Genomic DNA, 16798 nt, shown 5'->3' with positions numbered 1-16798 from the left:
GTGTGGGTGTTTTGCTTGGTGCTCACGCAGATCATCAAGACTTGGTCTTCTGCCACGTCTTCCACACAAGTGCACATGTGTGCGTCCGTCTGTGTGTATCTACACATACCTGCAGAGCCGTGCGTCGCTGCTATAAATATGTAATCTGTGTGTATAAGCTCATTGTGAGTCTCCTCGCTGAGAGCTACACGTCATGTCTGTCACCTTCCCGCTGACCACAAAGCCGTCCTTTATGGTCTGACCTGGTCCATTGACCAGCAAGTGGACTTCCACTTCAGCTCTTTCATGACTCGCCATTTTTGTTTTTTAGCTTTTATCATTTGTGACAATCTTTGGCATTTTGATTTATAGCTAATACATTTGTTGTTTAACAACTGAGAATATGTTTGTCATATAAGTCAGCGACACCTTTTATGAATATCCTTTAATGACATTTCAAAAGGCATGGTAACAACAACATAACAAATTATATATAATTATAATAATATAGTTCAAAATTCTCGCCCTGTGGAACGTTATAGGTTCTTCTCAAATCAAGTCTTGTTTCAATTCACAAAATATCCTATGGCTGTTGCATATGGTATGTGTGTTGTAACACAAACGGTCACTTTAGACGAACACAGTCATGCAAAGTCCCAGACCCGGCCATAAGACTTCAGTTTAGTTATTGGTTTATTACCAGAACTCCTTTAACCAGAGCTAGAAAGTCTAAAAATGATTGTAGTCATCTTCTATTTCAATAATATTAGCTTTAAGGATCTCTTTAGTTTAGTTTACCCCAAATTCCACACTGATGGGGCGGCTTGATTTACTACGTAGATCATGGTTTCAACATTTCTTACTTAAATTTTGAGTCCAATTAAATATTTTTAATCTTGTTGGGTTGGTTAATGAGTTAAAACAAAGTCTTCTATAACTCTTGGTCGTGAGCCAGAACGATTCCCAACTTGCCAAACTGAACAAGAAGTATCAAAATGTACTCTTATCAAAGACCCTTTTTTTAATGCTGGCATTCATTTCACAGACCAGAACTTAAGATGTTGAAGACAAAAGGAGAAAATAAGGCCCATAAAATGAAGTGCATAGAAACTTCACCAAAACGCTGGATCAGAGGGAGCGACAAAATGATATGGAGATGTGGTTCACTCATTTTTAGCTAGTTTACATTTTTTTTTTTTTTTAAGTGGACCAGAGAAATAATCTTGACATCAAATTAACAGGATAATGTAACTTAGGAGAAAATCTGGTCTTTATAAAAAAGCTTTCAGACATCAATAACCACTAAAACAAAAATAAGTTGAATTATTCTTTCATTTTTGTGCGGCTCGATCATGGCACAGCCTAAATTTGTAACATTTTAGAGAAGTCTTTATCTCCACCAAAATGTATTCACCTGCAACGTCACCTTTACTTTATCTTAGTCACTGTAAAAAACATCTTTATTTAAGAGTCCTTGTCTTGTTGCTGGAGTGCAGAAGTGCTCAATGTGGTAAAAGCATCAAGTGAGCGTGGACCCAGCAGTGCTACGTATCATGTGTCTCTGTCCATAACCAGCTCTGTCTCTTCTAATTTCTCTACTCCCTTGTTTGTCTTAAAAAAAGCTTGTCGATTTAAAGTAGTGTCTGAGATTTACAATATCTAATATTAAGTTAGCCAGACTTGGTGAGGTCCTCTTGTGTTTTTGTGGAACACAAGTTGAACGCAATCGAATTCACTCGAACGGCTGCACAAGCAACAATTTCAAGTTGGGATACGACGTTCGCTGCTGGCGGAGTGGAGACCAGAGCCGGCTTAAAAGTGGCAACACAGGGACCCAAAGATGGGGAAGGATCAAAGCAGATGGTCTGCAACCTGCAGCCGGCCAACTGTTGGAGCGAACCCCCGTGAAAAAGCAGCGGAGAGGAAATAACGCCACACCTCACATGCCACAGCTGTATGTGTATAAGGCAGCGAATACACTGAAGTCCTTTTCTCCCGGCTCCACCGCAAGATCCAGCCTGCTGAGACACACTTGTCTGACCAGTGCAGGCATGCAGAAAAAAGATTTAGCTAACATTAGCACATTTTCCCCCCGACTTCCTGTTCGTAGTTTCAATATAATTTGTTCACGGGGACAGAAAACGGAGCCGGGGCCACGAGTGAGGACCAAGGTCATTGGGTGGAGCCTCAGGGTTTACAATGGGACACTTGAGTAGGCTGGATATTTCAATAAAATATATTAGTTCTGACTATATCGTCACGTATAGAAGAGACGGTTAAGTTGAGGACTCGTCACCTGACCGCATTATCTAGATCAGTGGTCTCTAACCTATTGGTTATTACTGTCTTAAAGCTCTTTTATTTTGTAATAAGGGGCCTTTTTTTCTGAAGTTACATTAGCCTGTGACTTGTTTCATTCAAATAAACCTGTAAATTACCGGAAAATGTATGAAGGTTGGTCCGAGAAAATAACACCCACATTAACTTAACTTAACCAGTCTGTAGTGCCACAAGGGTTGGGGACTCGGGATCTAGATAACCTGCTATGATTCGTACCAACTCCTCGAAAAATCTTTTCTTACCAGAAGTAGCTCAAAAGGCTTTTAATCCCTGTGCACGGTTTATGTTTTCTTAATCATTCATTTAAGATGAATTTAACGTTCTATATAATAATATGCGTGTCAAAGTCCATCAAGCCATTTCACGTAGCCTTGAAATAGATATTAAAAATGCTCAAAACATATTTTAACAGTCATTTAAAACATACTAAAAATCGCATAATTTCCTTTGCATGTGATGCTATAAGACCTGTGAGTAGCGATCGGTGCTGATACTTGGTATCATTGCGGTTTTGTTGTTATCTTCTCTGATCATTTCTATTGTTAAAAACATTCAACTTGTATGTAAAAAAAAACAAACAACTAGTTATGACAGTGATTTGCAGCACTCACCTAGAAACACCTGACATAAATGTGTCTCTCACAATTTAGCCCCAAAATTTTACTGACGGAACATAACTGACTGACACGAGATAACGTTGACACTTGGTAGTACAGAGGAAACAAGTATTGTTTGTGTTGGAAAATATCAGTAAACTTAAATTACGTGACATTTTATTCACAATATTTATCAATATTTACCCTTTTTTTATATTTTATTTTTTATCATACTTCTTTTCTATTTTAATTCAATAGTGTATGAAATAAAACACAAAAATTATATATATTTTTTAACATTTTCAATCATCATACAAATGTGAACGGTCTGTGTTTATTTTTGTGTTGCAATTGAACTTCCAACCACTAGATAGCACTACTTACGTCCTCCGCAGCTTAAGGATCAATGTAAGCCCGCAATATCCCAGCGACGACTGAGGACGAGAGGATACAGTCTACTCTATCTGTTTTTAAAGCTGATGTTTGGACATATTTTGGTTTCAACAAATGAAAGCAGTTACGACTTAATGAAGAGTCATGTGGTCTGTATATTCTGCAACACTAGAGTCAAATACTCGTGAATTACTACAAATATATCCTTGTAACTACCAGGGTTGTCATCATACTAACATTTTCAACTCAATATTCGATACTCGATACCATTTTTTAATACCATAAGGAAAAAAAAGACAGCCGAATTTAAAACAAACATTTTATTAACACGGAAAAAAGCAAAAGAAAACTCTATTACAACATGCATCTATTTACAGAACCACACGTTAAAGTTAGAAAGTAAAAAACTGCAACTATGGTAAAAGGTTTCAGGTCTGAGGAAGTGCGGAAAATAAATAAATCATGTAAAAAAAACGACAATTAGATGCTATCGATACTTTAAAAAAAGATTGTGTCTGGATACAACATTTTAGCATCAATACCTTTTTGAGTTTGGCTACCTTTTAAAACCATACTTCCTACAGTATCACTATATATTGTATCGTAATACATATCATGTTGTCATATCCTTGCCAATACACACCCATGGTGGCCAGTCAGTGGCAAAAACGTACAACTTATGTATTTCACAATTGACCTGTAGATTTCAGTTTAATGTTTTTGTGTTGCAATTTTTACTTTAAAAATGTATTTGACGGATTGATAAATTCCCTCCTAAATGTTACAAACACCGAGACGTGATAAATCCGCTCTCAGCCTCGAACACTGTTGCTGTGAACTCGGTTTCTAAAAGTTATTGTGTTGGTAATTTAAGAGCTACTAATATGATAGCAACTTGGCTAGCTCCGTATTTATTCAGCATCCAATTGCCTCATCACATTAAAGCTTTCTGCTCGACTTTTTGTTCTTATGGGCTTTCCATCCTCACTCAGAACATATTCATTCTTCTTGAACTTAAATCTGGCAGCGGATCGTTTTTTTTGGCCATCAAATGCCTGTTAGATCATTTTTTTTACCCAGGAGGGGGGGCGACCTCAAATTAATGATTTTTTTTTCTGCTTTTTCTTGCCAGAAAACTTTTCTCACGCATTGAAAAGCTAGCGGGTGTTCATATATGTGAGTGCATAAGCTATGTTGATGTGATTGTTGTCCGTTTACTAAAGAATCCTTTGACCTCTGAGGAACCACATCATGACTAGAACTCACTCTGGTCAGGTTCATACTTGGAGATAAAGACAAATGTGCATCTTCTAGGTCAGATTCTTGTTGTGCCCAACTATCCTGACCCACACAGAAATAAAAAATAAAATGGATAAATGTTCAGTTATGATGATCTTTACTGTCTTGAAGGTGTTTTATTTAAAGAAAAATGTATGTATGGCTAATGATTTTTGTGAAGTAACATTAGCTTGTGACCATTAGCAAGTCAAAGATTTGTTTTTCACCCAGTTAACTCAAAAAATAAACCAGGAAACTAGCACAAATAAGCAAGACGACTCCAACATTATAAGAGGGACTTTTTGACGATTAATATCCTTTTTCTTTTTACCAACTTTTTTTTTAGGCTATCGCTGTTTTAATGAATCCATCACTCTCAAAATGTGAAATGTGAATTGTTCTGACTTTTTCAAGTTTATTTAATTCATTATTTTTTTATTTATTACGCATTTAACACAATTTCAAATGTACTTCATTACTATATATCTTTATATGAAGATTGAATTACCCCTTTTTATTAATTGTCTTATTTAACTTGACAATAAACATCTTTTTTTAATAACTTAGTTATTTCATTATCGGGTTTTATGCTAAGCCATGTAATGTTTGTTTTCTGAACCATATATAATGAAAATTAAATCATCATTTCTATTTTTTAACGATTCTTTTTCCAACTTTTTTTCTATTTTTTTTCTACTGGCAATCCCTAAACTGCAGACTAAAATAATTGTGTTTTTATTTAGCTTTTACCTCATTTTTCTATCCTTAATTAAAGAACTAGTTCTACGCAACTTTTCATATATTCCTCTAGTAATTTAATGGTGGCTGGTCTAACAGCATGGGTTTTTTGAGCTAACAAAAGGAAGCGACATTGATACTGTGAATGTTTTGTGTCACATCTGGTGGTGTCTTCTCACCTCTCTTGGCAGATATCCACGAAGCAAATGATTAAAAGTACTTTCTTATGTTTGATTTTTAACCCTCTCTCTGCTTCTAATCCTCGGTCTCAGTGGTCGTACGCCCTGGAGAAACCCAACACGGGCAGCGTGTTCAGCCTGGCCTGGTCTGCAGATGGCACCCAGTTGGCAGGCGCCTGTGGAAACGGTCATGTGATTTTCGCCCATGTGGTGGAGCAGCACTGGGAATGGAAGAACTTCATAGTCACCCTAACGAAGAGAAGAACCATGCAGGTACTGGGATAGCAACTCACCGCAGCGATTGGCCCGACAACTCGTGTGTATTTATGTGTTTTATGATGCACAAATAATGTTCCAGGCCAGAGTGCGTGACCATATATTTCATGTGAACACTGTGCCAGCCAGTGACAATGACCAGTCTGTGTTGCCGACTCCCACTCTCCACCATTATGTACTGTTTCAACTCGACCACAAGCAGCATTTACACACCCCAGCGTTTAAATATACAGCACATTCCCTGACATACGAGCATGTAAGTGAAGACACACGATAAAGCATCATTCATGGGCATCTCTACCCAAGTTTGTGAACAAATGCAATTTATTTTTATCCCTTTTTTTCCATCACCTCTCCCTTTTACACTTGTGTTTCAACATGCACATCTGCCAGTGGTTTATGAATCAGCAAGCTAAATTTACCACCTCGCGGTCAAATGTTTTTTTTTAATTCCTGGTTGTGTTGCATGTTAAATTGCCTGAGGGGGCAGAGGAGGAAGATTTGTAAAGCTGTAAAAATAACCACACCTTTCACCTGGTGCTGGAAAAAAAAGTCCTTTCATTCATTGAAAGGGGGGGCTGGGAGAGGGGGGCGGGGGGGTTATTTATCTATGTTGCTGAAAAATGAAGCTGTGAGCAGCGCACACGCCGCGTGCTGTAGCAATTGCTTACGTATGATTTCCCTGCTTGAAGAGTTTGTCTTGAATGTGTTTAAACAATGTAACTTTTTCCTGTACCTTTTTTTTTCAGGTGCGGGATGTGATGAATGATGCGGTGGATGTATTGGAATTCAGAGATCGAGTCATCAAAGCGTCATTGGCGCACGGTCACCTGGTAGTGGCTACATCGCTGCAATGCTACGTGTATAAGTCAGTACTCACTTACTCACATGTTTCTAATGTGTAAGTCTTCCTCTCCAAGATGCAGTAAGTCCTTCATCATGACCATGTTTTAAACTTGTATTTTTATAAAGTTCTCCTCCATCTGAAATCTCGGCGAACGAGAGGTTACGAGAGCGGAGGCCTTTATGACATTATAATGGCATCACTCCTCCTCCAGCCAGCTGTAATCACGCCCGCTTTGTTTATACAACGAGTCCCTTGGTGGTGGAGACTTACGCGATTGATTACGCGCAGTGACAAACATTTTTGATTGATCAATCACAGCAGAGTTGGTGTGGTGGTTATGGTAAACAAGATTGAATCTACAGAAAAACAAAGTATTTTCAGTGGACGGGGCTTAAGATCATTTTCTAATGTAAATATTTAAATGAAAAGAGTTTTGTACAAAAAGAAACATACTGATGATACAATAGATCCAAGATCTATTTAAGACACAATTAAATCAACACATTAGTTGAAGTTTAAATGAATTAAACGCAGTAGGTTTTATAAATATTTGATCATATCTTTCTATTTTCCATTATTATGCTTTTTCTCACTTTTCCAGTTTTTTTCACGTGTATCGAATGATTCATTATGACCATCTTGACGACATTTCTAAAGATAGAAAACTGACAACTAAACATCTTTTCCTAACAACTTGAATATCTTAACTGTTGTTAATCCCACGTCTAATCTTTTTTTTTATTTTGACAGATCAAAAGTAGAGATCAGAGCCAGACCATCCAAACTAGCAAAAAAAAACAACCATGAATTCATAAAACAAACTAAAATATATCAACTTCCTTTTGAGTTATTAATCCACCATTGTTTAAAACTACACAGGTTTTGTAGTGGTTAAGATCCTGCAGGTTTAATCCCTTGAGCGACACGTTTTGTCAATTTTTTTATATAACATTCTTTTTTTTCTTCATTGCAGCACAAAAAACTGGAACACTCCACTCATTTTCGACCTGAAGGAGGGAACAGCGAGTCTCCTCCTGCAGGCGGAGAGGTGAGTCGAGTGACGCTGTAATCTAGATGGCTCTGCTCGATACTACAGTTTCAACAAGTGTTGGATTACACACACGTGGGCGAGTGTGATCGAACGCTCGCACTCAGCGTCTTCATTCAATCAGTCTGAGAGCTCCGCTGCTCAGGATAATTCAATTGATAACCAGGAGATCTGGAGCTGTTGATTCCGGGCCTAAACAGATTCTCCAATCACAGCTGAGCGTGACAAGAGTTCCTCGACGATGAAGTGTTAAATGGCTTCAACTAGCAATCACTGCTGATAATGAACTGCTCGTGTGTCTCCATTAGTTCGGATGCTATCTTGAGTTACCTCACGACTCACCATGATTTTCAGGCTCTTCCTCCTGGTGGACGGCGCCGGCTTGTATACGTACTCCTACGACGGCCGTCTCATCTCCTCGCCCAAGTTCCCCGGGATGAGACCCGACATCCTCAACGCACAGAGCGTCTCTCTCAGCAACGACACCGTTGCCATCCGGGACAAGACGGACGAAAGAGGTCAACGAAAAAAGTCTGACCTGGATTCAATGTCCTGGTTCTAGTGGCTCACTTGTTCTACTCTCTCCAGCCATCCTTCTCTTTGACGCTCTCTCTGGCAAAGCTCTGGGTGATGGGAAGCATCTGACTCACAAGGTACATCGGCTTAATAGAAGCATGATGGGCTACGGAAACATCGACGTGTCCATTTCTTTCTGAATTGAATTTTTTTTTTTTTAATAAATAATTATCTTGTTTATTTGGGCCATTTTTGGTTATTGTTTTAGAAATCTCTTCCAACTTCCAATATAGGAATATAAATGTCACCTTATTATTTGTTCAGGCTTTTCCTTGATTTTCTGGAACTCCTGTTGTGTTATCAGTATTATCTTGATCTTTAAAGTATATTCTTTATTGAGTATTGTTTTGATTGTTTAAGTGCTTTGTGACCCTGGTCTGGAAAAGCACTATACAAATAAAAATGACTTACTTACTTACTTACTTATTATCTAGTTTTTCGTAAAAAAAAAAACATTTGGTTGATTGTTCTTTTTAAATACATATATGTAGTTGATCTTTAATTGTACTATAGTAATATTCAACACTATATTAAAAAAAAAAAAAAAATTCTATATTTTTCAAACTCTGTATTTAAGTTAAAGCACGTTGAAAAGAATAGATTCAAACTATTCACTCATATTTGGCTACAGAGAATGGCATATTTACATATCTTGACCTTTAAAGTATATACTTTATTGAATTTTGTTTTGATTGTTTAAGCGCTTTGTGACCCTGGTCTGGAAAAGCACTATACAAATAAAAATTACTTACTTACTTACTTACTTATTATCTAGTTTTTCGTAAAAAAAAAAAAATTTGGTTGATTGTTCTTTTTAAATACATATATGTAGTTGATCTTTAATTGTACTATAGTAATATTCAACACTATATATTTTTTTTAATATTTTTCTTTATTTTTCAAACTCTGTATTTAAGTTAAAGCACGTTGAAAAGAATAGATTCAAACTATTCACTCATATTTGGCTACAGAGAATGGCATATTTACATTCGTCGAATCCTATTTCTGAACTTGTTCTTTGTGTTGTTGTGTTCGACGTGTAGCTGGAAGTGGCAGAAATAGCTCTGGATCAGTGCGGAGCTGCAACCGAGAGAAGAATCGCTTTGACTGACAAGAACCGGGACCTGTACTTGGCCTCGGTCCGCCATCTTGGAAAAGGGGCTAAAATCTGCAAGATCGGTAAGAAAGACGCGGATCAATTATTCACAAGACATGTAATGAATCCTAACCAGGCCGCTGACGCCGTTTGATGAGGTCACATCCTTCGACAGCTGCATCGGGTCATTTCCTGCGGCGCCTCACTCGACCAAGATCATCGCGGTTCTTTTCCCACAGGAGTTGATGATGTGTTGTGTCTTGTAGGGAGCATGATTCACAGTGTGGCCTGGAATGATTCAGCGAACATCCTCTGCGGTATCCAAGACAACCAGGTGACGGTGTGGTACTACCCCGGCATCGTGTTCGTCGACAAGGAGCTGCTTCCAAAAACGTTGTACACAAAAGACAGCAGGTAATGTAAGGATCTCCTCCCAACGAATACTAGTTGAAACTCATTTTGTCATTAAAAGTTTTTTATTTTTTTTATAACTCTGCCTATTTATTCACTTGGGCGTTTTTTTTTGGAAGAAAATATAATTTTCTCTCATTTTATTTGACGCAGCAGTTAATTGCTTTAAACAGAGATGGATAATAAAAAGTACTTTTTTCTTCCTGCTCCTTTTCGGGACCTTGTTAACAATTTAGAAATTGTATAAAGTGCCCTTTTTTAACTGCAGTTTCTTTTTTCTTTTTACAACTTTTCCTGCATTTCTCTGATGCTTTAAAACATTTTTATTATATATTAATAGTTTAAACCATTGTGTTATCTCAGGGTCAAGGTGACCCTAAGGCCTGAAAATAAATGTATTTGTTTTAATCCCTTTCGTTGTCTCTGGGTTAAGGTGTCTTTCACCTTGACCCAGAGACGACACAAGGGATACCACAAACACATTTGTTTCCGGGACTTCGGGTCACCTTGACCTGGAGGCAACACAAGGAATAACAAATGACCATAATGAGAGGAAATATGGTGAAAGGTGATGAGGATATAATGCATAATAAAGATACTTTTAATAAAATCATGAAAATATGTGATGATACATAAGATAACAATGTTATTTTATTGTATTCGGGTATAATATAACAATTTTTAATATGAAATAACGTGTGAAGATTTTGCATGGAGAAAATATGTCTGTAAAAAGTTTGAAATTAACTTTATTCAAATTAACTTTTTACGGGATGAGAAAAGTATTACTAGTAATATCATTTATTGAGTTTCAAATGTAATATCATCTATAATTAGTTCTAAGAAGAGGGAGAAAGGGGGTCCGCTTACACAGTCACGGTCGGCTGACTCCCATTAATTTTCATGGGGTAAACTTTGAGGTTCGTTCCCTGAGACGGTCGTGCCACAAACGCCAAACGTTTGGCATGTGATGCAAGTATGAGTTATGACAAGACTGCGGTCAATCCACGCTCTGTAATCTGCTGACCGCTGACTTTTGAAGCGATTCGAGCCTCGCTCGTCGATTGGTGCACACGGCTCAGGGTGTGGCCTGTCACTCACATCCCTGGGGTTTCTTCCTTCTATTTCTTTGATAAGCACTGAGTGGATGATGAGTGAGACCGTATTAAAGTTGTGTTCTTGAACCGAGGGGTTAAAGGTCATGGAAATAATTGTTCTCGCTTAAAAAACATGAAGTTGTTGACAGAGATTCAGTTTTAACTGATGTTGCCTTTTGATTTTTTCAGCGAGTTCAGTAAAGCCCCACAAGTGGTGGGTTACGTGGGCACCAAAGTGACGCTGCGCCAGGGCGACGGCTCGCTGGTGTACAGCAGCGTGCCGCCCTACCCGGCCCTCCTGCACGAGTACAGCGCCTCGGCTCACTGGGACGACGCTCTCCGCCTCTGTCGGTTGGCCAAAGTAGGTCGTCCTTCGTGACAAAACTTGAAAGTTTATTCGGCGCGTGAAGTCATTCGAGAATCTGTGACCCCGGCACATTTTGTAATTGTGTGACACACTCGCGCTCGTGTGTGTTTGTACAAGAAAAAGTGAGTCAACGGGTTTATAGGAACAAAACAAACCACTGGATTTAATTAGCCCTCAATTAGATGGGGCACACAATTTACCGGATCCGGCTTCCAGACACAAAATCACTTGCATAAGTGTCGGGGTTCGCTCTTTTAACTCTGTCCTCGTCGCTTCGTCAAAAACAAAAGCAAGGAGTGTCTTCAGAAACACAACTGGGGTCGTCAGTCTGCTGCCTCTTGTGGCCATTCAAAGAATTGCAGACGTCATTACCATCAAAGATGAGCGCGGATTTCAACTCGAAATCATCCGATGGTGTGTTTTATTCGGATGATTATTCACATTCCGTTCCCCCGGGAGTGCAGGACAACTCTCTGCTCTGATTAAAACTGTTTGTGTCGGCGATGAAAAGGCAGCGACGGAGTGGTGGTGACCAGGGAGTGAGATCTGCACATCTGGCGCTTCAGTTTAACGATGAGACTTGTTTTGACAGAACAAAGTGGTGACACATTTGTTTACAGAGCATACTCTTGTGTCTTGACTCAACTACAGACCATGTCTAATTACCGAAATACGTTTTGTTTTTCTGTAATGTTCACACACTCCTGTTGCCTCTTTTTTTTCCTGCAGGACCAGTCGTTGTGGGCCTGCCTGGCGGGCATGGCCATGGCCAGCAGAGACCTCAAGACGGCTGAGATGGCCTATGCTGCCATCGGAGAGGTCAGATTTGAAAGTTTTTATCGTATTAAGAAGCAGAGTTTTAACCCCATGCTGGTGTTGTTTATCGGCAGCTGCCGAGAGTGCAGTACATCAAGTACATACAAGAAAGGCCGTCTAAGGAGTCGTCTCTGGCCCACATGCTAATGTTCAGTGGTCAAGTGCTGGAGGCCGAGGCCACGCTGTTACAGGCCGGACTCGTCTACCAGGCCATCCAGGTCAACATCGATCTCTTCTGCTGGGAGAGGTACATCTCTTTGTTACTCTTTGTGTGTGTGAATGCAAGTGATGGTCGGCAAATATTGTAGATCAGGAGCGTCAAACTTAATGATACCAGGAGCGAAAGTCTACCTCGCTGAATGAACAAAACTTTACCAAACTGTCCTGAAAGGCCAACAGAACTGGAAACCTAATAAATCTAAGTCTACTCTCCTGACTCGCTAATGCGATTATTTAGATGTTTTCTTTGTGTTTTTTGATTTAATCTTTTTTTCTTATACTGCGCTTTGTTATTTTTTTGCACTTGTTCTTTTTATTTATACTTTGTTCTTGTTGCTGTGTAATGTAAAATCTCCTTACTGATTAACAAAGTCTATCTGATCTGAATGTTGAATCTTCCTCTCTAAAATGCAGTAAGTCCCTCATCATGACCATGTTTTGAACTTATGACTTTATAAAGTTCTCCCCCGTCTAAACTCTGGGCGAACGAGAGGTTACGAGAGCGAAGTCCATTACGATGTAATAATGGTCTTAACTCCTCCTCCAGCCAGCTGTAATCACGCCCCGCTTTGTTTATACTACGAGTCCCTTGGAGGTGGAGACTTCTGGGATTAATGACATGTCGTGACAAACCGTGATGCTTGACCATAACCACGCCCACTCTGATGTGATTGGTTATCTAGATTTCATCTCTTTAAAAAAATAGTTTTCAGTGGGTGGGTTTAAGTCCATTTTCTAATGTAAATACTTAAATGAAAAGAGAGTTTTGTACGAACCTTAACAGGAAGTGTGTGAGTCTGACTGTCTTGTCTTGGTGGGTTCTTGACATCTTATCTTAAACACTTGTTTTCCTCCTTATCTACCTTGATGATGAGCCGACCATCCTGCGGGCCACGTAAAATGACTTGGCGGACTGAATTTGGCCTCCGTGCCTTGAGTTTGAAAGGTCTGGTTCGGAATATTTAAGTCAGATTAATCGATTAATTAAGGGTCGCAGTACATTATTTATGATTAATCGCGATTAAAAGTTTGTCCTAGTTACGCCCCGAGAGTTGACTTTTAAAATTGAGAGATTTTTCAACTTGAACCAATTTTGTCGTTAGAATAAACATTACAACCAATCACGACACAAGTTGAGGGCGACAAATCCGACCTTAGAGAGTAAACCTCAAAGGATGGGAATTCCATGGGATTTTACGGCTTACATTGATAACTTCCTGGTTCACCCCTCTACAGTTAATTATTTATTTCCACCTTTAAATAAATAAAATAACACTTAGTGTTTGGAAAGATGGGCTGTGAGTTGTGCAAAAGTAGCTTCAGTATTCATGCCTTAAACCTGCTTTCCATGACTCATCTCAGCTGGAGATAGATTCATAAAAATGTAATTGGATTAATCCTGACCATTGATTCATCTCAATGATGGATCTGTACTTCATGTCTTCAGGGCCCTTGAACTGGCCGTGAAGCACAAGACTCACGTCGACACAGTCCTGGCCTACAGGGAGAGGTTTCTCCAGAGGTTTGGAAGAAAAGAGACCAACAAGACTTTCCTCAAGTACTCTGTGGGGGTGAGTTCGAGCTGCACTTTTATATACCTGACATGAATCGATGCAGCACTTGAACATCAACCATATACTGTGCACTTAAGCATCTGAGTGTGTTCCAGGAAGTGCTGCAGGAGATCACCTACTTCTTCTTACCTTTAACGTTTTCCTTCTGTGTCCATAAGTTACCCTCATGTTTGGCTCCTTCATCACATGAATATCTGTAAGTTTTATTAACGTGATCAGTATAGTGACTTCAACATTCTTCTCTCTGGCAGGTGGAGGTGGATTGGGAGAAGATCCAGGCGAAGATAGAGCTGGAGTTGTCTCAGGAGCGGGAGAAAGCGGCAGTCCGAGGAAGTGTGGCCTCACGACGCTAAGTCTTCAGGGGCCTTTTTTTAGATTATAAAAATATTAGTGTAAAATTAAGCTTGTATGAGAAAGTGTTCTGTTTATATATTGATACTAAACATTGTTTTGTTTTCAAATGTCTGCCTTGTTTGAGTATTTTTTTAAAATATTTTCCAGTGAAAGCTTTTCTTTATTCCCTCCTTCTTTTGTCTTGACGGCCCCTCACAACCATCTATATATCATCTAGTTAACATCCTTGTCCAGCCCTGGTGTGAAGAGTATAAGCTTAGAAAAAACATTTCAGTCAAGCTCATGTGAATGAAATGTCTTTGTGTTTGAGAACCATTTGAAGGTTTTTCTTCCACAATAGAGTTGAGGGTCAAGACTGGGGTTGGGTATCGTTTAGGTTTTGTCGGATAACCTGTGCTTTTGCTTAAACGAAACCCGGAAAACTACATTTCTAACATAAAATATGTCTTATCTCAGGGTCAATACGACCCAAAAGCCCCAAAGCGAATGTGTTTAAGGTATCCTGTGTGTTGTCTCTGGGTTAAGGTTACCCAAAGGCCCTTAAACAAATCTCTTTGAGGTATCCCTTGTGTTATATAGGGGTCAATATGACCCAGATACAACGCAATGGATACAAACACATTTATTCACAGGCCTTCGGGTCACCTTGACCCTGAGACAACACAAGGGATAAAAAGATATTCAACGTTGGACGAATCAACGTATATAATATTTCAAAAATCTATATTAATCAACTAAAAAATGAATACACTTGGTATAAGAGTGCTGTGAATCAAAGCCGTCACTATTTTTTAAATGCATGTTAAACTATTTTATTGTCGACCCAAAAATGCCATCAAAAACAAAGGCATTGAACTATACGTTGTTTTTCATTCTGGTTACAATTGATTATGTATTGTAACCAATCTCCAGTCTTATTATGCTACAATTTCTTCTGAAAATTGGCGTCACAAGTGGGATGAGAGCACATGTTTGTATACACAACAATGATGGTATTTGTCTTTTTTGCGTTTTTTTGCATTGGACTTATTATGGTCTCCTGACAACTGGATAAACCAAGATATTTAAACACAAAAGGCTGTTAGGTTAATTCAGGTTAAGGTTTAGCAAAGTCTTGTGTGTTCCGACAATGAAAAACAGGCTTTAATTGAAGAACCTGATCTTTTTTAAATCAACAAATATTCATCACAACAAGCAGCCGAGCGACTGTCGTCCAGTTTGAATGTGGAATTCATGGGAAAGATAATTTGCAACGATTTGACCTTTTCAAGTTTATTTGTCGTCTGGTCCTGCCAGACGGTAACTGGATCGTCCGTTCGTCTCAAGAACGCGATTGTCTATCGGGTTCGCAGCTCGTCCATCTGCCGACTTCTTCCTCAAAATCTTCACTGACGCCGTTCCACCAGGACACGCTCCACACTCCGACGTTTCTTAGGGGGTCACTCGCTCCGGCTCGTCTGCCCATCCCTGGCATTTTCCGATGTGTAATGCTTTTATGGATTCGATGCTTTTAAGTGCAAACTCCAACCGCCCACAAATTTGACTGTGGACAGGAAAGCCATCAGTGCTCACCGCTCACTCTGCCTTCATGGCCTGCACGTATTGGATTACACAGGACACCACAATTTCCACTCAGACATTATGTTAGGAGCTCCAGCGGAGGACTCTATTTATAAAAGTTGCATTGTGTAGATAGAGTAGCGATAGCGGCTGATTTAAAGCCTAACAAAATATCATCTGTGAATTGTTCACACGAGGCACTCGCTGAAAATGAATCAAAGATAAAGTAAAGCTTCTGATGGCGAAGGTCGATAAAGTATAAAGACAGCGTCTCATAGAAACTCGAATAACACGTGGTGTCGGACCGTTTTAATCACCACGACAACAGCAAAAACTTTATAATAAAGGTTGATTTTTTTTTAAGCTGTTTTTCAGGAGGTCTGCAGCGTTAGTGGACGTCTTCATGCTCTCGGTCTGAAGGTTCTGCAAAACCACACAGGGGTGTTTGGGTCCAGAGGGACACCAGATGTTTTGTGATGGTACCAGAGGATCAAGACGGGACACTGTGTTCCGACTAAATATAAACATATTTGAACCGTACAAAGTTTTAATGATGGGCATCATTATGTTCTCTTTGAGTTTCTTACTCTCCCTTAATCATGACTCAATATGTAAAAAGATCCAGTTTCTTTTCCAGTCATTAATTTTTAAAGAAAGGTTTCAATTCAATTCAATTTTATTTAAAGTGTCTTATCTGTAAGTTATCTCAAGACACTATACAGTTGAAGTAAGACTATAGTTAATTAAGGAAAAATAGATCCCAGCAATTCAACAAATGATTTTGATCCTAAAAAAATAATCAATGCATTAATTAGATCCCTTCAATTAAAATCAAAATGTATATTTTAAGGGATTAGAAGTTAATTAAAGATAGTTGAAGGATTTTTTTTTTTGCTCCATTATAATAGTCGACACACACACACACATCCACCTACACACGCACAAACACAGACACACAAACTTATAAACACACAAACACACACATACACACAGAAAGATACACACACAAACGCACAACTATGCACACTCACACAGACACACACACACAAATACA

The 16798-nt window shown here is 38.9% G+C and overlaps 1 protein-coding gene across 1 annotated transcript in view; it reads left to right on the top strand.

Annotated features, from left to right (window-relative positions):
* The window catches only part of ift80 (intraflagellar transport 80 homolog (Chlamydomonas)), a 34911-nt gene extending 20656 nt beyond the window's left edge, over positions 1 to 14255 (top strand). The window contains exons 9-20 of the mRNA XM_087795952.1: positions 5597 to 5776; positions 6529 to 6647; positions 7600 to 7674; positions 8029 to 8192; positions 8263 to 8327; positions 9294 to 9429; positions 9613 to 9760; positions 11044 to 11215; positions 11951 to 12040; positions 12112 to 12284; positions 13704 to 13827; positions 14082 to 14255. Of these exons, the coding sequence (XP_087652078.1) occupies positions 5597 to 5776; positions 6529 to 6647; positions 7600 to 7674; positions 8029 to 8192; positions 8263 to 8327; positions 9294 to 9429; positions 9613 to 9760; positions 11044 to 11215; positions 11951 to 12040; positions 12112 to 12284; positions 13704 to 13827; positions 14082 to 14183 (1548 nt within the window). The 3' untranslated portion in view covers positions 14184 to 14255. The remainder of the gene's footprint in view (positions 1 to 5596; positions 5777 to 6528; positions 6648 to 7599; positions 7675 to 8028; positions 8193 to 8262; positions 8328 to 9293; positions 9430 to 9612; positions 9761 to 11043; positions 11216 to 11950; positions 12041 to 12111; positions 12285 to 13703; positions 13828 to 14081) is intronic.
* Positions 14256 to 16798: the final 2543 nt, after the last annotated feature.

This window comes from Callionymus lyra, chromosome 7, assembly GCF_982586985.1.
Source record: "Callionymus lyra chromosome 7, fCalLyr1.hap1.1, whole genome shotgun sequence".
In the NCBI taxonomy this organism is placed as follows: Eukaryota; Metazoa; Chordata; class Actinopteri; order Syngnathiformes; family Callionymidae; genus Callionymus; species Callionymus lyra.
The sequence above is the reverse complement of the archived record's forward strand: the minus strand, read 5'-3'. Positions and strand labels throughout refer to the sequence as shown.